Raw genomic sequence first — 23,460 nt, 5'->3', positions numbered from 1 at the left:
GATCGAAAGAAAAGTGGGTTATATGTTTGAAGATGTTAATCCCAAGTCACTAAGATTATGGAAGTTCTTTAATAGAAGGGAAAGAAACAAAAAACTAATAGCAAGGGGTAAGATGGTCATCTATATCATTTCTTTGGTTTATTCAACACAACAAACAAATAGCAATTTAGCTTAATCTACTAAGACAATTTAATCCATATAGGTACATAGCCTACCTATCCTGGCCTCGTGCGATGCGGGTTTCAGCACACAGCACATTCACTCTCTTATCAACATGATGCTGTGAGTCATCAGAGTCAGGTCTTTTGCCGACCAACCGAAGTTTCACATGACAGGATGGTGATGGTCATGAACCACAATGCAACTACGAAACCGCTATCCCATGAGTTCAGCATATTTACGTGGTTTGGGCGGCTGTTTTAATAGCCTGATCATTTCATAAGTTCGCGTGTCTCTTCCGCTATAAAGGCAAAGATCCAGTGGAGTCAAACCATCCTATCGGCATCACACAAAGTACATCTCAGTCTAAAATCTGGATATGGTCCTATATCATCTTATGCACATAGAAGCAGCTTCATTTGAGAACCAAATATTCATAATGAATAAATATTCATGATGGATATTTGTCATAGATACTCATGTACATTCATTATGAATATCTCAATTCTCAAAATATTTATGGTTCCTAAATCAACTTTCCTCTATTATGCCGGGGCGGATTTAAAAAGGCCAGAGGGGTGTGCCGATGCAATGGAATAAAATATTAGAGGTCTTAAAGGTGCATCTGCTTTAATTTGATGTGTGTTCCCCTAAGTTTAACAAAAAGTGGATGCTGGAAGTGTCATTGTACATGGAATTAAAGGTTACAAATTCAAATCCTTTCGACACTCTTACTTTTTTGGTAACAACAGAAAAAAGAAGAAAAAACCACTTGTATGTTGAAAAGCCTCTTGTATGTCCTTTTTAATTAAACCTTATTTTTCATTAAGCCAATCATTTTGTGCCCCGCCTGGAAATTTTTCTGATCCGCCTCTGCCTCTATGCACATGAGTCATAACAAGTTTTATGTGTGAGAGAGAGAGAGAGAGATAATACTTGGTTTTTTAGGGACTTATCGGCTTTCTTGATCAATAAAAGCCTCACCACATCCGTTCTACGGGACTGAACAGCTAGATGCAATGGCGTCCACCCATCCTGAAATGAACAAACAAATCATATACCATCGATATGAGGCGAAGAACAAAAAGTAAGCGAAATCATAGTACTTCAACATACATTGTCCTGGAGGTTTATATCAACATTATATAGTAGGAGGATTTTTATCATTTGAGTTGATGCGGTGCGTACAGCATAATGCATGAGGGTAGCCCCGTCCTGTTGTCATCAGACACAGAATACAAATATCATTATTCACAGTTGTATATTTAACTTCATTTTCTATTCCATTCACAAAAACAATCTCAAAATGCATTATGCACCACTACTCAGGTTCAAATCATTTTAACCTCATTTGTTCTCCTATAAATGGTCATCCAAGAGGTAGAGGGTGTGGGGTAGGTAGTGAGCTGGGAGATGGGCAAACTACAGTCCTAGGATACACCAGAGGATGTCTAGTTGTCTAACCTTTGCCATGTTCCTTTGTACATACTACTGATTATATGATGCTGCTTACTTTTCTCTACTGTTAGTCTTTTTTCTAATTCCATCTTATTCCTTTTCCTGCTTCTTCTCCTTGTTTCTATATTGTTCGGACTTTTAGGGCAGACTTTCCTTTTTGCACATATACTTTGCAAGTTGTGGATCTTTCACGTAAACAGCCATTCTACTTTCTAGGGTAGATGTTAGGTACCATACATCCCACCCCCAAATGCCACCACCGAGTGCGATATACTTGGCTTGTTTGGTATGGTTCCGTTCTTTTTGTTAGTGAGAACACTGAACTGGCAACAAAAGCAAAATTAATATCATAGAAATTGCATCAAATCGTGTTTTCAGAAATTAGATTCATGCTTACTTTATCACGAACAAATGGGTTGCCTGAATTTCGTAGTAGATAATTACAAATGGCATGCTTTTTGCCAAGAATAGCTTTGTGAATTGCCGTCAGCCCCTCCTGCAAAGAAATCACAGAAGAAAGCTAAGATCAAAACAGGATGCAATCATGCAAATGGTAAAATTTGCATTATTTCAGGTTTGATAAATATGACAATAAACAGAAAAAGAGGAAATGCAGGTTAGTGTTATTTACCTGGTTAGAGACATTAATATCTACACTGTATTTCAACAAAGTGTCAAGAAGGTAAAATTCTCCTGATGCTGCAAGAGTGTGTAAAGGTTGCCATTTGTCCTGTTCAAACAAACACAAAGTTGAAATATAATACTCCTTCCATTCCAAGAACATCACAACAATATATCCTATGGAAATTGTAAATTTTCTCGAAAAGTTTGCATGTTAAAGTAGTCATTTGCCCATCATCATAGTCACAAAATAAATTGATGGCATTCAATTGGTTCGACAAGATTCCCCCCACTTTGTCGCCATCAAAGGATATGTTAGATTTTTAGGGTGCGTTTGGTACGCGGACAAGAATGGATAAGAAAAGGCAAGAGTGAGGGAGGTGGGTGAAAGATTCGTGGAAGGTGTTAGGGTTTTAATTTGACATGGGTAGTTTAGTAATATACTAGTCTTGTCTCATTTCCCTGATTTTTGTTCCACCTTTCTTCCTGTCCTATTTTAATGTTGCCAAACACGGGACAAGAAGTTTTTGTAAGGGAACATTTGGCACGAGGGACAAGACAGGAGACGACATAACATGTTATTTTTTGTCCTACGTTTGGCGAGGCATTAGACTGAGATAGGATAAAACTGAGGGGAACAAAAACGTACCATTTTGTCCCACAAAAATTAGGATGATGAGACAAAATTGGTAAATTTACTAAACTACCCCATGTCAAATTAAAACCCTAAAACCTTCCACAATTCTTTCACCTTTCTCAGCTTAGCTCGTCTAGTGCCGTACAATCTCGTGGACATACCAAACACACCCTTAACAAACACTGAAGCAAGTTCTTTAAACTATAAGTGACGACAAATGTTACAATGTTCATGAGCTGGAGGAAGTAACTTGCATCCTATACATATATTATACATGCATTCATTGCTATTGAAGATAAATCAAACCAATTGATCACCTTTGATTGGTAATACAGAAGCAACGACATAAATCTATCCGTACATCCTAACAACACTACCACCAACATGTAACAAGAAACTTACTGAGGTGGCAGCTGCCAAATCAGGAACCCGCCTATTCATTAGGAACTTCTCCTCCTTCGTAAACAACTTACGAGAACCTAATCAAGGTTATAATAACACAATAACATCGAAGCCAAGTTAAGAGATCATAATTGAAAAAGGGACCAAAAGTTTCAAGAGGATATGCTTCTATATACAAAGTTGTAACCTCCAATGAGACTGTAGAGGATTGGAGATAGGGAAGGGGCGAGTTTGGTCTTTATTAAATGATGAGATGAAATTCATAAATTGAAAAATTAGAAATCAAGGCTACAAATCTAATATAAAACTTATGTCTTACGCCTATAAGAGTAAGAAGACGAGATGCAACAAATTCTTCTCCCTCTATGGTTGTATGATCACATTAAGTAAATATAAAAGCAATAATAATTGAGATAAGTATGTGTTGATTTTATGTCTAATATATGAACAACAAGATAATTTCTTTCGATTTAATACTTGTATGCTAGATACATACACAAGCAAGTCGAGGGTCTTCACAGAAACAACATCTCTAGTTACTTACCCTTGGGGTTCAGGTAAGGTCCGCGTACATCTTACCATTTCCAACCTTGCTCTATGTGGGATTTACTAGGTCCGTTTGGTTTGGTTTAGATACACACACATATAACCACACCCTTGAATCCTCAAACTTTTAAAATTGTCAAATTCTAATATTCGCATATCCTCTTTATCCTCACGGACACATACATTCTTTTCTTTTTTTTGTAATCATGGTCTTTGGCCCAACTAGTCCATATGATCCATATAAAGCACCTCCTACACATGAATCCGGAAAAATTCAGGACTTTGGCCTACGGGCTTGACCATGTGAAACTGAGCACTTGATTGGATTCGAATTTGAGGTGTGATGCTTAATGAGGCATTAAGTGACATAGAGAAGGACGCTAAGCCAAACGCTTGGGGTTCACCTACGCATAAATGCCCTGGTTTGGGTTAAAATTAAAAAAAAAAGCATTTCATTTTTAAAGGCTTGAGCCCAGATTCATTATGGCCTTATGAACTCACTCTTGCCTTAACATCATCAAGTACCATATTACTTTATTGTTTGCTCCCTTATATATAAAGTTGGTTACGGTGAGAACAACTTTTTTGGGTGAGAACCTCACATCTGACCTTCATCCACATGCATTCACACACCTTCATCTACATTCGTTTACCTCGGCATACTTACTTGTATCACCGTGACTGAAACTTTAACAAGTTCATGCATGTGAAAGTGACTAAACGTAGGTGAAGATGGAGATGGCAAAGGTAGATGAAGGTCCATGTTTTTTGTGAGCTATCACATAAAAACACTCTCCCAGAGACTCAAAAGTGTGATCACCATTCTCATCAAACTCATTTGTTTTCACATGATCCCAACTCTAAATGTACAAATCTATAGTATTCATAGAAATACATGAAGAATTTCCTAATTCCCAACTCATGCAATCATATGTAAGAATGCAGCTCTCATAGACACAGTAATATTAATTGTTATTTGAGCAAATTTCAGTACCAATAATGCAAAATTTCACCTTGTGGATCCTTAGCAGCATCAGGATCATACATGCCGGAATTCAGGAACCGTGAAATATCATCCAAACTGCGGCCATACACCGCCATTTTAGGGTTCCTTGGAGCCACTCTAATACCCCTACTACCCTCACCCTCATCAATTTCAATTTCATCTTCATCATTTTCCTCCAATAGTTCAGGATTATCCAACACAACTGGCTTTAATTCCCTTAATTTTGCAGCCTTATACTCTTTCGCACTCTCATACCCCATCGGTATAGGTCTTAACCCCTGTTTCTTCCTCTGTAATTTGCTCCCAAACTCCATTTCCTGAGCCATCTTTCTCCTTTCTTTCTTCGTGATATTAATTTCCGCCTGAACGTCTTTCCAGTTCGCTGGAATCAAATCCTCCGGTTTAACCTCGATTTTAGTCTTATTATTGTTAAACTTTTTGGACTGTTTGGGAACTTCAAGTTCAACTTCGTTTTGAATGAAAGGGTCTTCGAATATACCTTCTTCAAATACTAAACAGTCTCCAATTACTTGCTCTTCTTCATATCCTTCATCGTCTCTGTTGACGTTGTTGTATAATTGTTGCTGCGGGTGGTGGTGAAGAGAGAATTGAAGGGATGATATGGTGGGTTTACGGAAGAGGAACGTTAGGGTTTTGTGGTGGGTTTTAGATAAGGAAATAGAAGAAGTGGTGGTTAGAAGAGAGGAAACGGTGGTTTGTTGGTGGAGTTGGGAGTTTAACAAAGACATTGTTTGTTCTCCGGCGCCGGCGGACAAAGTGCCGGTGATGGGGGGAGATGGTGTGATTGAATGATATGGCGAGTTAACGTAATCGGATTAAGTCGTTAAGTAGTCGGGTGCACCATTCCCTACTCCGCTTCGTCCCATATCTGTATGTATTAATTAATAATTTTATTTCTATCAAATCCATAAATGGTAATTTCTGTTTCAATAAAATAGGAACCACAGTAACTAAAATTGTAATTAATTTAAAAAAAAGATCAAAATTGATAGTAAATGACAACGATGAGGACCAAAAATGTAATTTACTCAAAATGTTAGTTAATTTTTTTTATCTTTTTCCTTTTCTTTTGTTTTATTAGATTATGTCCTTCGTCCCTTTGGTTTGTATCGGATAAATGATTGTTTGATAATGACTTAATAATATAAAAAATGACTTATACACATTTTTTTCATATATATTAAAAACCTGTCTCAAATAAAAATTCTTTCAATTCATACAGACAGATTAATCCATATAGTCAACTTTATCCTTCACTAAGTAAAAAAAAAAAAAACGCAACATTCATTAACAAATAAGCCATTTTCATTACCAATAAGCTACAACCAAACAGGTCGTTACCTAGTTTTAACCAACATAACTAATTTTTGTCAAACATTAACGTGTTATTTTCAGAAAATTCAAGATCGTATATTAATTCGATTGTTTCAAAAACAATATATTTTTCTCTAATTGGATGACAAGAATGCTACAAGGCTTAACGAAGGCGCCAAAATCTTGTTCCTGGGATCACTCCAATTTGCAGATTCCGACGTGTGGGTTGTTTCGCAATGGAGTTCTTGGAGTCTTTAAAAGGTCGGTTTTCGATTCCATCAGATACTTCACTTCATACGTATCAAAGAAAGATTCATACGAGTTAAACCGCATGTTAACACAATGCCAAGGTAGTATCAGATGTATCAACAAAATGCATGCTAAGATCATCGTCGGAGGTTATGGGGAAAATGTTTTTGTTGGATCTAAGCTTTTCACCATGTATTCTGAGTTGGGTCGATTGTACATGAAGGATGCACAGAAGGTGTTTGATAATTTGTCTGAAAGAGATGTTTTCTTGTGGAACTCAAAGATTCAAACTTACGCAAATTCAGGGTTGTCCACGGAAGCATTGGATGTGTATAAGGAGATGTGTGAACAAGGTGTAGTTATGGATAAGTATACATTTACGTTCGTTCTAAAGGCTTCTGGTATCGTAAAAGATGAAAACACGGGCTGCATTATTCATGGGCATGTTGTGAAATGTGGTTTTTATTCCAATGTATTTGTCGGGAATGCTCTTGTAGCGTTCTACGCCAAGTGTAAGATGATCGAGGCGTGTAGAAGGGTGTTCGAGGAGATTCCGCAAAAGGATCTCGTTAGTTGGAATGCCATCATTTCTGGCTACACTACCAATGGCTGTTTTATTGAAGCTCTTGAGCTTTTTCACGCTTTGCTACACGATGAATCAATTGGCGCACCGGAGCATGCAAGTCTCGTTGCCATTCTGCCCGCTTGTACTCAAGCAGCAGATGTCCGACTTGGGTTTTGGATTCACTGTTACACCATAAAAACGGGCTTGGCAAACGACGCTATGCTGGGAAGTGGTCTTATCGCCATGTATGGAAACTGTGGCCATTTAGACTACGCATGCCACGTGTTCGATCAAATTCCCGAAAGAAACATCATGGTATGGACTGCCATGATGAGGAGTTGCGGAATGCATGGAAATGCAGAAAAAACACTCAATCTTTTCTCAAACTTCTTGAAAGACGGTTTACGTCCAGATGGGGTCATGTTCTTGTGCTTGTTATCAACATGTAGTCACGCAGGTCTTGTTGCAAAAGGGCGCGAAATTTTCAAACAAATGGATGATTACGGCATCGAGAAAGGTCAAGAACATTATGCGTGTATGGTTGATCTATTCGGGAGGGCGGGTTTGGTTATGGAAGCAGCCGAGTTGATCGAAACAATGCCTATGGTGGTTGGGAAGGATGTATATGGTGCCCTTCTTGGTGCTTGCGGAATGCACAACAATATCGGGCTTGCGGAAGTGGCTGCAGAAAAGTTGTTCGGTTTGGATCCGGAGAGCGGTGGCAGATATGTGACCCTGGCTAAGATATATGGCAGTGCTGGGCGGTTGAAGGAGGCGGCAGCGGTGCGGAAGACGATGGTGAAGAGTGGGATAAAGAAAGCATTTGGGTGTAGCATGGTGGAGGTGGAGGGTGTGGTTCATAGATTTGGAGCAGAGGATGAAACTCATGTAAGAAGAAAGGAGATTTTTGAGACACTTGCAAAGGTGGATAAGATGATGGCAGAAGAAATTTGAAGCAAAGGCCTGCCCCAGATAAGAGGGTTGGGACAACTTACTCGATAAGTACTTATCGGTAAAATTTAACATTTTTATGTACTTATCGGGTAAGATTTTAGTCCACCAAAACGAACAATTTACCCGGTAAGCGCTTACCGTGGTAAGAGTCGTCGCCTTCACTTACCGGGTAAGACTCTTGATCTTTATCTCGCTCTTACCGGGTAAGATTCTTGTTCCTTACTATACTGATCCGGTGAGGTAATGTTACTTGGTAAGCGCTTACTCAGGTAAACGTTTGGTAAACGGCCCATTGGTTTCTTATTTTAGTGACCCTATTCTTTTTTGTTCATATGGGGTTGTAAGAGCATCCTCACTGGGTTTTTTTTTCCTTAATTGTGGGTGTTCGGATTAGCTTACACATATTTCGAATTAATCTCAAGAGCCTTGGATAACAAGCAGGAAAATTTGAATAACTTTTTGATTTAAATTTACTCATTATACCAGATTTCTTTGTCACCTCACTTCCACGTAGGTTGTCCACACGTACCGTACCCCTGACGTGACATTTCTTATTATAGTATTTTACTTTCAAATTAATTTTATTGTAGGATCACCATTTCCTATTACAATTAAAAATTTACTCTCAAAATCGAGATTATAGTAACGAGTAACCTCTTGATTTGAATTAAGATGACATGACACAAGTTACCAAGTTTTAATATCATGTCACATTATCCACATGAGATGTCCATGTGTAAAATTTTGCTTACATGACATTTCTTTATTATACATTGTACTTTGAATTTCTTTCACATATCATTTAATAAATATATTAAATAAATTCGAAAATTTATAAATTACTCGTTAATATACCAATATTAAGAAGATTAGTAAAACATAACTCATCTTGCTAATATTTTAAAGAAAATATATTTTTTGAAAAGAGAGAATAAAAATTGTTACCTTTTTTACCAAAAAAAAATTATTTATCTTTTAATAAATATATCATACTTATTTAAAAAAAATTACTTGACATATAAATATATCAAATTAATTAGATTTTTTTATTTATTCATTAATATAACAAGATTAAGAAAACTTGTAGAGCACAATTTATCTCGCTAACATTCTAAAAAAAGGTTAAAAAATATATTTTTTTAAACAACAAAAATAAGTATTACATTTTTTTACAAACAAAATAATTATCTTGAAAATAACATATCATATTTATTTAAGAAATATTTTACTATATAATTTTTTATTTGCATACAATTTATTAAGAAAAAAATAAAAAAATAACTTGAAATGTTTTTCTTAATCGTCCAAGGAAAATGAATAAATTAAAAATAATTTGAAAGAAAATATTCTTTTATTTTAATTATATCATCATAATGATGTGTCATCCCCCATCACCTTATTTAAGCCAAGTAAGCAACAAAAAGTAATGGTCTAACCAGTTTAAAAGGTAACAAGTTACTCATTGTTGTAATGGATAAATTTTTCAAAATACGATGCTCTAAAAAAATAACTTAAAAGTACATTGTTGTAATAAGAAAAAATAAAATATAATACCATAATAATTTTTTTTTATAAAAATAGATTATTATTTAATACATTTAACCAAACAATTTGAAGATTTGTGTATTATATTAAATTTAATATTTTTAATTGTTACATTATAAATGGTTATAATAATGTCAAATGAATATTAATCAGAAATAGGTATTATAAACTATAACTGTGACAAATATAACGACTTTTGAAAGATGTATGATATTGCAGCAAAGGCCCTAATAACCGCTGCAATTTCAAAAAATCGTTATCGATGCCACCGAACCCAAGTACCCGAGTCTGTCCGGTTAATAACCAGTCTCGGACCTCTTGTAACCGGGCCCACCTCAAGCCGGTCGTAGCACCACCAGACGTCGACCTTGGAGAATTTGAAAAGATACAACACAAAGTAGCGGAGTCGGAAATTGAACACCATAAATTCGACAATTTTGAAATCAGTAAACTGATTACAAACGAAAAGTTTGAACACAAAAACGTAACCATGCAATTCGCACAATAGTCGCTTAATATACAACAAAATGGCACATCTATTCTATTCACTGCCTATGTTTTGCTCGATGCATACGACTGAGCAATACATAGCTTTTTACACCCATATGAACAAAAAAGAATACGTTCGAAGAAGATCAGATCAGGTAGTTAATATATCCGGCAGTGTTGTTGAGTGAGCTCCGATTATTTTACCTCCGAGATCTGGAAAAGTCTCGTACCCAGGCAACGAATCCACGTTCCCATCAGCGTCGACCTGTAAAGGATACCTCATAATATGACCTTGCAATTCTGAAAACTCGTCAGCCGTGTATCTTTTCCAGTTATCTTCAGCCAGTTTATTAACCCTCCTCACACACTCTAGCGACTCTGCCTCCTCGTAGCATTTCTCTAGGATACCAAGCTGCTCCGCCCACAGTGACATTCTGTACCCATACACCTAAAATAAACAATTTTAACCCCCGTTGCTTCAATGTAGATGATGAAAAACTTAAAAATATGTGGAGTTTAGAACCCGTCTTTTAATAGTCTATGGACTTCAAACGTGTAGTAATTCTATCTTACTAGAAAACACACAATTCAAACTGAAACAACTAGAAAGTTTAGTACAGCAATTGAAGACCGCATCATTTCCCTACTTGAGAGATGAAGAAAATATGTATTTCAAGCAACTTGAGCAACCGTAATGGTTAATTAGTTGAAAGAATATATTATTATTAGCAAGAAACCTAAAGGATCGTCACAAACATGAATCATGCAGATTATACGAATTCTTCTTATCAACTTCATTAAAAGTCTTTAACATAACTAGGGCACAAACTATCAAGGGTCCTAACTCCTAATTGTTCAGTTTGAAACAAACGGGCTGTTTACTAAACACTTGTTGCCTCTTACCGGTTAGCAAGATATTTGAGTTATGAAAAAACTTGTTAAGACACCCAAAAGTCCTATATAAACTTACGTAACACTTTCAGATGCAAAACAAATGCATTGGTGTACCTGTCCATGTGGATGTCGCTTCTTTGCTGCCCAAGTGTGATGGGGTTGATATGAACCCATGGCTATTTCCGTGTCTTTTGAGCCAGCCAAAGATCTTTGATTAATGTTAGCAGATCCCATTATTACATACTCATCATCCACTATCATTCCTTTAGCATGCACATATATCATAAACCGCTGGAACTTTTGTGAATCTGAGACCTATAACATATACAACACCAATTTCTCACAAGATTGTACACGACCACATGTGGATTCTTTATGTAAAGTGGAGCAAGAATAGAAATTTAAATAGTCTTGAACCATCTGCGAATTGAGCAGGAATAGAGATTCTCTCACAATACCTTCTCATCTCCCGATTGAACCATTTCTGCCGGTAGTTCTTCCCGTTTGCCAAGGCAATAGAAGTTCAAATAGTCTTGAGGGTGAGCATCCAGCTGCATAGCCTTAATTTCTTGTGCTACAACAGCATACATTGTTTGCATCGTCTGGCTCTGTGTGTTAGAAGATGTCAAAGTCAAATGCAAAACAAGCACTTCAATGTATCATGATACCATCTAAGATTCAAAGAAATTTCATCACAAAAGTAGCTGAGGATAAAAATAAGAGCCAAACGGAATGTGTGCCAAAAGAACAAATGGTGTTTGCATTGATCACAACGTTGCAATAATGGAGACCATGAAGTAGGAGGACCAATACAGCAAAACCCAGAAGTGATATCATCATGTGAAAATACGCTAAGAAAAGAAAATCAGAAATTAAAACGATCTCTGCTTTGTTTAAATTTAAGTCAACTTCCCTTGGCCTCCAACTAGAGATCTCACAAGAACTCTTTCTATACCCCGCTACCATCTACATTTTTTAGTAATTTTGCCTTGCAGCTTCTATCATTGCCACATTAAGAAACTGTGACACTGGTTACAAAGAGGTACCATAACTACAATAAATGAGAAGACAAAAGAAAGATGGTAACAAAAACAGAAAAACCACAATCTAACCTTGGACAATCGAGGACAAAGAAATTTAATTGTTAACCATAAAATAACAAGAGAATTACTTTGTTATATGAACACTTCATTATGAGTATCAATCATGACATCAAAGTAAGCTTTAATTACTCGATTCTAATTGTCAGTAGAAAACTTCCAAATGATACAAGTCTATATGGACTTTCAGAGGGTAAAAAGTAAGAATACCTGCCAATAGAGAATCTCTTGCACAGTAGCAGTTGTTGGAACACCCTCAGGCCACATTGGTATGACAACGTAAACTGCAAACCTCTCTCCGGCTCTAATCTTACTAGCAATTTTTAGTGCCAACTCCATTGGGATCAGATTATCAGCTCCTAATAATTGGAAAGAAAACACCAGTCTCATAAACATGTTACCAAATAAATATGATTTCCTAGCTAGTTGTTGTGCATTGAGATTGATAGAAAAAAGAGCTTCACAAGCATCATAACCAAGCATATATTAAATTGCAATTGAGCACAGTGAAGAACATGATTTAACATTTAGAAGTTTGTTCTGTCTGCCGAAATTAATCCTCATTCACCCATATTGTAAGTCATCGACTTGATTAATAAGAAAGGAAGAAGAAATCAACTAGAAAACTATGGATGAAATTCATATGAGAAGCATCAACTCCTTCACTGGTGAAGGGGGAAAAATAGGTTCGACTGACATACACAATTACACATAAGAAGCACATAATCCCGCCTTCCTAAAATAGACAAGCCTCTTACCCAAAATTAGAATCAACAAAATTTTATCCTTTTGATGTGGAAATTACCAAAACATATATTAATATATGATCCATAAGAATTGGAATTTATCATATCACCGACCATCTAAAACGATAATGTTTTGACCAATTTTATAGAAACATTTTAGTGATTGCATAAAATTCCATAAACATGTTTTCGAACAGTCATTTGATTAGCCAAAACCAATCATCAATATGAAAAAATAATCAAGAAAAAAGATAGAATTTTATCTGATGTTTCTTACAAATGGGGCTGCCTTTATGTTGTAATGACTAACATACAGTGATCTCATACGTTATGAAAGAAAATGCAAGTACTACCTGCGTCTTTGTATGATGGCCATGCATATGATGATCCAATGAAATACTGATTTTCAATATAAACGAAATGTTGAGCTGATCGGATGGCTTGGATATATGCTGTCTGAATGCTTTTGTCAATCACCTGACTCTTTGCACTAATAAGATTCTGCAGCAAGTAACGTATCAATAAGACATATGCATTGATCAAATTCAAGTACCATAACCAACTATATTTAATTAGCAAGAGGCTCCTGATGGTACCAAGGAACACTTTACAGCCTTTAAATTGTGAGCTTGACTCTCTTCAGAGACAGGGGGGTGTATTTATTAGCCAACTCAAAAAAAGAACCATACATATAATCACGACTTCTATTGTTGCTAAATGAATTACAGAACTTAATGCATGCTTTTGGTGTATTGGACATGTATTTTGCTATATCTACCGGTAAGAAAACAAAATTGTTGAGCATGAAAGATCTTTAGCAAGGATGAGTAGATGAAAAAGATTTCAATTATTCACCTGTGCCTCAGCAACGTCACTTGTTTTGGGGAATCCTTTCAATGATCCAGAATCAATGGACCGAAAAATCTGTGGGAAGTAAGAGAAACTTGTGAGATCTACTTATTAAAGTCGCATACGAAAAAGGAGTTCGTAAATCGTAGGAAAGAGCCTTTTCTGACCTGCACATGCCAGTTATCTGGATGATCTTCCCTGGAAACATGCAATAATGGTTCGTCGTCAGGAACCACAGTATAATCTCCATTTTTTGGAACAGGATAAGTAGGACTGACAATCCATGAGATCCGCTCAATCTTTATCAACGCATCATCTTGCCAGTGTGCCATTGTTTTGGCAAGGATTGCAAATTCTCTCCACTTAGTAGCTTTTCTCCAACGCTGCTCAAAATTCAGAAGAACATCATACGCAGCAGGACCATCAATCCTGCAGTGCAAATCATGCCATGGCTGCCTTGGGGCCTTGGTTCCTGCCTAGTACAGATGAATAAAAAGATGAAAATAGTAAATGAAGAGATCACATTCACAGGTAGGAATATTTCATTACCTTCAGTAGTACTCAATTAACATCTGAATAATTAGCAGGACCTTAGCTACCTGATTACCACAGTTAATTGCGCACAAAGAGCATCACAAGAAGAAGGCAGGTGACAAGACAGAAAGAAGACGAAGAATTCCCTACTCCCTACAGAAATGGAACAAGTTTTCGCATAGAAGTAACCGCTCAATTCAAATTTTTAAACCTACGATGTGGGAACACGAGCTGAATAAGAAGTTTATGCTTATTGATCCAGATTGCTATTTTTAAGACATAAATCATGGGGAAAGAACAATAATAAGGTTATAATAACTATAGATGACAACAGAGAGAGAGAGTGAAGAGAAAGACTGCTATCTAGCATTATTTTTCTGTAACCACAAGGACTACAAAAATATTACGTGTATAGAAATATGAAACATCTATCATCGAAAAGCATATGAAACATCAGATATCAACCACAACTTGGCTCAACAAACATACTTCTTCCTTATGAACCTCGAACCGAAAAAAAGATCCTGCCATCTTGCATCAGCCTTTGAACCAACTCTTATTCTAATTCTCCAAGTCCAATATGTGATTTGCTTGTGGAGCTCTTCCACTCATATGAATAGTTTTAAGCATAAACAGTACGGCTCCAAAAATAAACTAGAGCAATATTCAAATCAAATATATGTTGATATTATATTTGGATATCTACGAAAATATTGGCTAAACTTATTTTGCATAAATTATTGGTATATCGCCTTAAAAGAAGTGGATTGGCTGCACTTACGATAATTGAATAGTTTTAGTGTTGTAAAATCAAATTGCATTAGCATAAAAGGAACTTAAAAATTACAAATTTTCTACAATTTCCCATCATTAGCATTCGACGTGTTTTAGCCGAATTCCATCATTACGAGGAACTTTTTTGGTTTTTTTGTTGTTTTCCTTAGATTTTCTAACTTTTTGGATTTGATTTTGATTGTCCTTTGTCTTTCTTTTTCTAGGTTCCCAATTTTGTTTTCTTATGCATCTAAGATTTATAGTATTATATAATAAATATGATATTCTACAATTTAAAATTAACTAACCAAATTAAAATAAAACTAGGGTTTCAGCAAATGAAAAAATGACGACATAGATTTATAACAAATATATAATGAAATAAAATCAATTTAGAGCAAACCTAGAATTTAGGGTAAATAAGGCAAATCAATAATGAAATTAAAGCAATTTAGGACAAATAAATAAATGGTAGCAGATAATATGGTTGGAAAATACGAACCAAATGAGAGAATGGACAATTCTTCATAGGTGGTGATTGAAGAACAAAAGTGGGAACAAAAACCCATTGTTTAGATAAGTTTTATTAAAAATTTCGGTTTAGTCCCTTTAGTTTCAAAATATTTCAGAACATCCTTCTACTTTTACAAGATTTATAACAAAAACCTTTAACAGATAAAAAATAAGCAACTGCTACAAGTAAGACTAGAACTCGTGACTTGTTGGAAGAGAAGCGCAATTTTACCAAATTATAACAACCATTACGCCAGCTTCAATTTGTTAATATAGTTTTGGTTTCTAAATATTTAAGGGCACACTTATGATTAAGCGGGTGCAGTGGTGCACCACTTTAATGTCTCAATTTTTTCCTCTTGCGATAATTGAGTGAGCGGGTGCACGGACCCGCTCAACTCTTAATAGTCCGCCCCTGCAAGTGACAAAAAGTATTGTGTGGGAACCATGCAGCTAAAGGTATTATATACTTTATTAGTTTGTTTCCTTTATCTTTCTATTAAGGTTGTTAATTATTCAAGTAATGAACAAACATTTAGACTAGATCATTAGACAAGTTGAGTAAGCTTGAACTTTGAACATTGCCAAGTCGACTTGGTTCACATCACTCGCATCCCCATGGAGGGGTATGCATTGTACGCAGATGAATGTTCAAAAATCAACTTTTAACATGTAATGCTCTTAAAGCACATTTTGTGAGTCTCTTCTGTTTCCTGGCAATGTTTAAACAGGGGCCTAAATATAAAGAGCCAACATTGCATAAAACACTAATTACCTATCATGAAATAAATGTTGTATAATAGTGGTGGTGATGGTGGTCTTGGTGATGATGATGAGGATGATAAATAAGCCACCCCAGTATCACCAATTATCATAGGACTTGATCACATGAATGCCGAGGGATATAGCAAAACTATGTAAATTGACGATCATAAGCTGAACTTCTAAAGAGATGCATGAATACATGCTCCCACCACCATCCCCAAGCAAGAGTCCTCTTTTTACATAATACTTGTACGAAGAGATGTGGAGTACTTATAAAGCTTGCTTGATAGAACTTTCTATCAACAGAATTCCAGCCTTCCACTTTATGCTTAACTACACATCACCTCCCTAAAAAAGTATGATGCCACAACTTCCTATCAACAGAATTCCAGCCTTCCAACCAAAGAGATTGGGTACAAAAACTAAAAATATATTCTTAAAAGATGACACAATCAAGATGATCACAATAGAAGGATCACATTTCTTGAGTCGGCAATGCTACTGGTTTCAGCAGTACCAATACAGAACGAAAAATATTTAGAGTGGCCCCATACAGAAAGATTATCACATGTTTTGGCACGAATATATATACATACATGTATATAACAAAAAGAACAGAATAAAAAGTGCACAAATGGGATAAATATTAAAAAGATCACTCACTGGGTATGTCGGCTGGTGAACATCGTCCTTAAAAACAGTGTCTAGACCATGAAATAACCTATGCTGAGGTGTGTCATAACGACCATCACAGAGATCAAGACCACCTATAAATGCAGTAACCTTTCTATTATTACCGGATGCCTGCGTATCTACAAGCACACATTTCTGATGGTGCGTGAACGCAGTTCCGACAACCTGAAACATGGATCAACAATATAAGCCAACTTCAATGTATCACAAAGTTGAAAGGTTCACACAATCCTTCACTAATACCAAAGTAACAGAAAACAATTACCGTTCGCATATTTGGACCAGAACATGAAGTTTTCAAAGTTCATTCAACCCCATATACAAAAGTGTAAAGAAATATACTGACCATTATTGTTATCAAAATTTGATTATGGGCCTATAGGTGCCACTGTTTCTTATTCCAGACCAACAGAACGAAGCAGTAAGATTGTCCATCATGTATAGAAGCTTATGTGGAAGTACCAGCAACTCCCCAGTTAATAAGGATCAACTCATCAAAGGACGTAGATTGAAAAAGCACTGGGATTAAGGCCAAGTTGAGTAGATGGAGCAGGTACACTCTATGGCAACTAAAGATCTCCAAAATAATCAAATGGATCATCTAAACAATAACATTTCAAGAAGGCACCACACAGACTATTGGTAGTTCTGTAGATACCATAGACTAGGTTCAATTATGGGCTTAAACTTTTTTCCCAGGTTGCTTTGTGAAGTTCTTGCTAATCATCCAGTTAGTTCCCAAAAAAGAGACTGTTCATACCAGCAAGATTAGGAGGTAGGCGTATGGATATAGGAGAACTACAAAGATGGGAACAGGTGGTTAGCAAAGGTCATCACTTTTGGCTGGGAACCCCGGTGCACATCCAAATGGTCAAGCCTGATTGACTCCCTTCTAAATGATGAATATAAATATAATTAAGAAAAAAAAATATCCAGGGGATCTTAGTCACACACTCCGACACTCGAGTAAAATACCAAAGAAAAGGACAGAGGGAACAGAAACTAGCAGGTAGTGAGGACTGCCAGCAACTGGCCTGGAAAGCAACAACTAGTACCTAGAATGAAGATGAGAAAAAAAATTAAAAGATATTGAGGTGAATCACAGATCATACAGGTCGTGAAACGTCAGGCTTTGCCTAGGATTCCTTTGAAGGACCCACAAGAGTGGAGTATGGCATCTTGAAGTAACAAGCCACCATCAAAGAGTTAATATATTGGGTGTAATAGGTGATATCTTCTTTACCGGTATGTCAAAAATTATTTTTATGCGGGCCAGGATATGCCTGATAAATGTTAGAACATAAATTAGCCACTACAACCACAACAAAAGCAATGTTAACACACATGTTTAAACCTTGAAAGCAAAACATACATGCTAAGGAGACCGAAAATACCAAAATACATCAAAGGACACACTGGTTACTCTTCATGGTGTGTTATGATTCGTGGCAATGAAATGATAATCCAAAAGGAAACCACCAAAATTATATCAACCACATTATTATGTATGAAAATTGCAGGAGGAAAAAGAAGCACTTGCCTGTTGCTTAAAAAAGCTAAGCTTGCTGCTTGCATAACGAGGCGATAGCACACACATGACAGAAGAATGCTTAAAGAACTTCCTCGTCTCTTCATCATGAGTTGCCATCACTCCAGTCTGTCAAATATTGATAAATGTCATCACCTAGAAACATGATATAATTGAGGAAACAATTTCTAATTTTCATCTTCTTTATAGCGTATTACTTATTAGCAAAAGAAATGTCTCAAAGAGAACAATTTGCAAAATAGAACTTTTAACCAAGTAATGAAGAGCTTAGAGTTAATTCATCCAATTAGGAAGCAACTTCACGTGTGGAGTATTTTTCTTTGGTTTTTATCAGAACCCTTTAAACCCACCGTTCTTTCAACAAATGTAAAAAACTTATACTTTTTGAGCAATTAACGAGTAAAAGTATACCCTTTGTTCAAAGTTCTCACCGTCTTTATGAACAACTTGTTGTGGGAGGTCTTATCATCCCAAACCAACAACAAAACACGAACCCCTTCTTCAGATTTATACTTGAGCAAATCACCAAGCGTCAAGTCTCCTCCTCTGGGAAGGGGCCGAGTCGGCTCTCTAATCAGTTTAATCTTATGGAAAACAGACCAACCAACAATATATATCATGTGATGAGCCTCTGTTATAGCATAACATATATCTTCCCAACACGAATTTTGCTGAAAAACTTTATCCCCATCTAATTCAATCCGAGGCATCTTACATTCCGGTGTCACGTGAGCATCCTGATATAACGTCACGTGAGAACCTTTCCTCAAAGGAAAATAGGTGTTCCGGACGCCTTTATGCTCCGGATCACCGGCAATGCCGTGCCGGTATAGAGGATTTTTCTCACACGGAATGAACTTCATCTCCAGCCTAAGTTCCGATTCCTTCTTACGTGAATTCTCCATCGTGAACCAACCGGAAATGAGCTCGCCGGTTGCTATCTTCTCCGCCGAAATCTTGACACTCCCCAACAGGTCAGCACCGAACACATCATCGTCTTTCACCTGGAACTCCAAGTTTGCAAGCGCGTGAGCTAAAGGAATGATAAAACGCTCGTCCCATTTAGGGTTTTTGGAGTTCTTCAACACGCGCGTACGCGCCACAGTTGCCTGCGGCACCGAAACCTTGACGTAAGGATCACTAGTAATAATCTTGCGACGAGCAGACCGCAACTTCGTGTCAGCCGTTGCGGCGTAGGAGTTGTCATTCCGGCAAGCCTCAAAAGTAACGCAACGGCGGATGTGGCCGGTGAATACATCCATGTTCGGCAATTTGCGAGCTTCGATAATGTTAAGTTGTAGGTCTCCATGTAAGTAAACAATCCTATCCGAAGCATCCTCCGCCATTATTCAAATTCAAGACCACAAATCACCAACACAAACCGTTCGTTTTCAATTGATCCAACGACAGCAGAAGCGAAAAAAAACACACACACACAGAGTATATGTCTACGTGCGTGCAACGATCTGGTGCGTCAAAGATTTGGGCGAATATTTATGAAGGGTTTGATTGAAATGATCCGTGGTGGTTGCAGAGAGAGCTGGCGGATATGGCGGTTTCGAGGCTGTAGTAGGCCCTGTAAACAGCGAAGCATATCGACAATTATTTTCTACTCCATTTGGTTAATTGCAAACAACACCCCTCCATTTTTAGGTTTCTTACAACTTGAGCCCCTTTTAGAGTTTTAGCATGAAACATCATCAATTCTTATTTCAAGTGTCTGTTTGTTTTTTCAAAATTACATCTTAATATTTCTAAAGTCTGATTCGTTCAAACGTTTGGATATTAAAAATGTTTGTTTTATTTTTAAAATAAGAGCTTAAAAACTTTAAATGTCCTCTGAATAAGTGGTAAACACTATTATGTGGTGTTTGTTTTTTAAGAGGTGTTGAAGTCTGAAGTCTGATTTCACTTTTGATTTATAAGAGGTGGTGCTGAAGTCTAAAATCTGAATCAGTCAGATTGTTTGTTTTTACGTCTGAAGTCTGAAATCTGAATCAATATAAACACGAAAAAAGTCTCATAACGACTAGAACCAATATTCATATTGTATTAATTGTGTCGCCATCATCCCTTGCTCATTGGTTTGATCATACTAAAAAAATAACTCATATATAGGAGAGATCGATTTGTAGAGATCGTTTTGGATAGATCGGTAGCTTGAGACCGAGTGAGAGATCGATATGGTGTCAAGATCGTATGATGTGGGATAGATCGGTATGATTTGATAGCTGGAAATCAAGCGAGAGAACGAGAGATCGATATGGTGTGTGAATAAGAGTCCATTAAGAGTTTAGACTACCACTTAAAAATTCAGAGTTAAGCTCTTATTTTCAAAAAAAATCAAACGGTCTGAAAAATAAAAAGGTATGACTGATTCAGACTTAAGAGGTATTAAGAGCTTTTTTTTTAAATAAACAAGCCCTAAACATATCTCTTAATACCTCTTAATCTTAATATGTCCTCCATTAAATGGTTCATATTTTGGGGATTGAAAGAGATTTGTTAGCAAAAACTATTTATCTTTTATACTTTATACTTTTGTAAAAAACTATTTATCTTTTATATTTTTATACTAGTTTGACTGATTCAGATTTCAGACGTAAAAACAAACAATCTTACTGATCTAGATTTCAGACTTCAGGATCACCCTTTATCTATACTATATTCTAAATCATTTGACAAAACCTCTTAAAAATCATTTTTTATGCATGAAGTATTGTATATTGATGCATATTACTTAAAATTCAAGATTACAAGTAAATTATGCATAAGTACAACTTATTAAAGCTCCATGTTTGAATTCGTGTAACTAACTGCGGATAAACATAATTAAATAGAGTATAAACATCTTATTTTAAAATATAAAAAATCTAAAATATAATTAAGATAATTATCGAGTTCTAACAAAATAATTAATTATTATCTTTATAAGAAAATTATATTATTAAACCAAATATAAATTACTTCATTATTGAACCTAAATTAAATTACAATAAAAAATTGAATTAAAAAATTACACAAAAAAATAGAAATTTTAAATAGTTAACTTGATATTAATATCGATATATTTTTGTCAAATTTTTATGATATCTTTAAATTTATATTTTATTCAAAAATAAAAACAATATCGTTTTCTCAAAATCACTAAAAACTGTATTATATCGACGGAGATAAATAATAAAACAAAACATTAAATTTAAAATATATTTCGCTATATCATGCGAGCACTCTTTTAATAAATCAGAAGGAAAATCAGACTTCAGTACTTATATTAAATATATAAAACAGTAGTATATTTTTAATTTTTGTGAATATTATTTATTTTTAATTTACATCATAAGTTGACGTGCATAGACTCTTGTCCATAAATAAAGTCTGTGTCAATTGACATAGAAGACTCTTTCTATTATCTTTATGTACCAAAAGTTTTCTTTTTTTTACTAAAATTAGAAATTTTATATTTTTGGTATCTTTACAACTGAGTCCTTCATGTATATTGTTATTTTTAGAGTAAATTACGGATTCGGTCCTTGTGGTTTGTTGATTTTTACATATTTCGTCTCTAAACTTCATTTATTATGGTTTTGGTGTTTGTGGTATGCAATTTCTGTTGGATCTAGTCCCTATCTCTGATGGCGGTCTATTTCAGTCCGTTAAGTGAAGCCATGTAGAGGTTAAAGTGTAAAATGAAAATCCAAAACTACCAAAATGTTTTAACTGAAATAACCGTTTTCAGATGTTGTTTTCATATCTTATCCATTTCTCTTCTAAAATTACCAAAATGCCACTCTCTTCGCAGTTTACGTATAGATCAAAGTGTTAAAAAAAAGATCAGCAGTTGCAAGAATCAGATATGTAAATTTGGACAAACACGTCTACAAATTCAACCTATTCCTAATTTACATAATTGGTCCCTATAATTGCGGATCTGGTTCAGAAACTTCTTTTTTTTTACACTTTGACTTTTCCGCATATTCCAGACCTACCAACTGGGGAGAGAATGACAATCTAATGATTTTAAAAAAGAAATGGCTAAGATGTGAAATCACAAGCCAAAAATGGCATTTTCTGCAAATTCCAAACCTACCAGATGTTTTTTTTTCTTAACAGAGAGAAATGCTTTAAATAATAAAACAATAAAATCAACATAACTTGGTATACGTTGCCTTCTAGCGATTCTTTCATTTGTCCTTTTTAATTTAGAGAATGCAAAAAGGGACAGGAGTTTGAATCAATGACTTCGAATGCATCACCATTTACGCCTTGTATGTATATGATCATTTGGAATCACCCCAAGCACGTCAACACAGGGGTTTGGTTTCATTTTTATTCCCGTTCATCTCATTTTCTTTTTTGTTTTTCCCGCTCTTTACCTTTTTACGCAGTTGTATTACACTTTTCTCATTCGTCTCCTGTCTATTTCATCTTTTAAGATTCCCATCTTCCTCCGTCACTTCTTTCTAGTCTTGACCTGTTTGTATACAGATAAACCGACTCTTGGGTGAAGATTAGTACAACATGTCTTCTACAGTACTAGCAGGTAGTAGGATAACCGGATAAGAGTTTGGTTCATTAGAACTCGTATGACGTATACTTGTCTTCTACACGTAAGAATAACGATGTATACTTAGTTATATGGTGACTGTGTTTTCCGTTACTGTGGTGTGCTGATGAATCGAATGCTAGAAAGTTAAAACGGCTATTTATTACGTCACAATGGATATTTGTTGGAATTCAAGATCGATCGTGTTTATAGTTGTTGTAGTTGCATTAACATGTGGTTGAGAATAATTGGGTTTAATGCTTATCGCACAAGTGAGTGTAGGCCATGAAACCGAAAGCATCATAATTGTTGTAGGTGGAGATGGCGACTTGATTCTTTTTTTTTCTTTTTTTTTTATGTGTGTGTGAAGATCACACCTCAAGCTCTAGGAAGTAGGAACCGCTTACCATGTCATTTTTCAAAATATGACTTATTACAGCAAGTCAACATGTCATATTTATTTAATATATACTAGAAGCATACTCGCGCAATGCAGCGAGATACATCGTGTTTTTAATATTTTATTTTATT

General features: G+C 35.7%; 3 protein-coding genes across 4 annotated transcripts; 1 reads left to right on the top strand and 2 right to left on the bottom strand.

Moving 5' to 3' along the window:
• LOC112515403 (ankyrin repeat domain-containing protein, chloroplastic) lies at positions 1 to 5,691 on the bottom strand. Of its 2 annotated transcripts, XM_025122199.1 has the most exons (7): positions 4,837 to 5,691; positions 3,278 to 3,354; positions 2,249 to 2,347; positions 2,015 to 2,113; positions 1,276 to 1,374; positions 1,096 to 1,194; positions 1 to 495 (listed from the first exon to the last, which is right to left on the bottom strand). In XM_025122199.1, the coding sequence occupies exons 1-7, from the start codon at positions 5,576 to 5,578 to the stop codon at positions 376 to 378; spliced, it is 1,335 nt and encodes a 444-aa protein (XP_024977967.1). In that variant the 5' UTR covers positions 5,579 to 5,691; the 3' UTR covers positions 1 to 375. The 2 variants fall into 2 exon arrangements, with proteins under 2 accessions (XP_024977967.1, XP_024977968.1); XM_025122200.1 differs by lacking the exon at positions 1,276 to 1,374.
• Positions 5,692 to 6,422: 731 nt separating this feature from the next.
• LOC112515759 (pentatricopeptide repeat-containing protein At1g08070, chloroplastic-like) lies at positions 6,423 to 7,932 on the top strand. Its single transcript, XM_025122684.1, has one exon. The coding sequence runs from the start codon at positions 6,496 to 6,498 to the stop codon at positions 7,930 to 7,932; it is 1,437 nt and encodes a 478-aa protein (XP_024978452.1). The 5' UTR covers positions 6,423 to 6,495.
• Positions 7,933 to 9,880: 1,948 nt separating this feature from the next.
• Positions 9,881 to 19,729, bottom strand: LOC112515116 (phospholipase D delta-like). Its single transcript, XM_025121781.1, has 10 exons — positions 18,815 to 19,729; positions 18,375 to 18,491; positions 16,805 to 16,999; positions 13,723 to 14,031; positions 13,562 to 13,630; positions 13,060 to 13,207; positions 12,171 to 12,319; positions 11,319 to 11,468; positions 10,975 to 11,175; positions 9,881 to 10,414 (listed from the first exon to the last, which is right to left on the bottom strand). Exons 1-10 carry the CDS (start codon positions 19,727 to 19,729, stop codon positions 10,118 to 10,120), a joined length of 2,550 nt encoding a protein of 849 aa, XP_024977549.1. The 3' UTR covers positions 9,881 to 10,117.
• Positions 19,730 to 23,460: the final 3,731 nt, after the last annotated feature.

The sequence above is a fragment of the Cynara cardunculus genome (genome assembly GCF_001531365.2).
Source record: "Cynara cardunculus var. scolymus isolate 2C chromosome LG 7, CcrdV1, whole genome shotgun sequence".
Taxonomy (NCBI): domain Eukaryota; kingdom Viridiplantae; phylum Streptophyta; class Magnoliopsida; order Asterales; family Asteraceae; genus Cynara; species Cynara cardunculus.
The sequence above is the reverse complement of the archived record's forward strand: the minus strand, read 5'-3'. Positions and strand labels throughout refer to the sequence as shown.

Bases quoted from the DNA above. Each gene is read 5' to 3' on its own strand.
- LOC112515403 (XM_025122199.1), bottom strand. From the start codon at position 5,578: ATGTCTTTGTTAAACTCCCAACTCCACCAACAAACCACCGTTTCCTCT. The intron at 2,348-3,277 runs GTAAGTTTCTTG...TTGTTTGAACAG, and splicing joins ATTTGGCAGCTGCCACCTCA to GACAAATGGCAACCTTTACA. The intron at 2,114-2,248 runs GTAAATAACACT...ATTTCTTTGCAG, and splicing joins ATATTAATGTCTCTAACCAG to GAGGGGCTGACGGCAATTCA.
- LOC112515759 (XM_025122684.1), top strand. From the start codon at position 6,496: ATGTTAACACAATGCCAAGGTAGTATCAGATGTATCAACAAAATGCAT.
- LOC112515116 (XM_025121781.1), bottom strand. From the start codon at position 19,729: ATGGCGGAGGATGCTTCGGATAGGATTGTTTACTTACATGGAGACCTA. The intron at 13,631-13,722 runs GTCAGAAAAGGC...TACTTCCCACAG, and splicing joins CAGATAACTGGCATGTGCAG to ATTTTTCGGTCCATTGATTC. The intron at 11,176-11,318 runs GTATTGTGAGAG...TATATGTTATAG, and splicing joins TTCAATCGGGAGATGAGAAG to GTCTCAGATTCACAAAAGTT.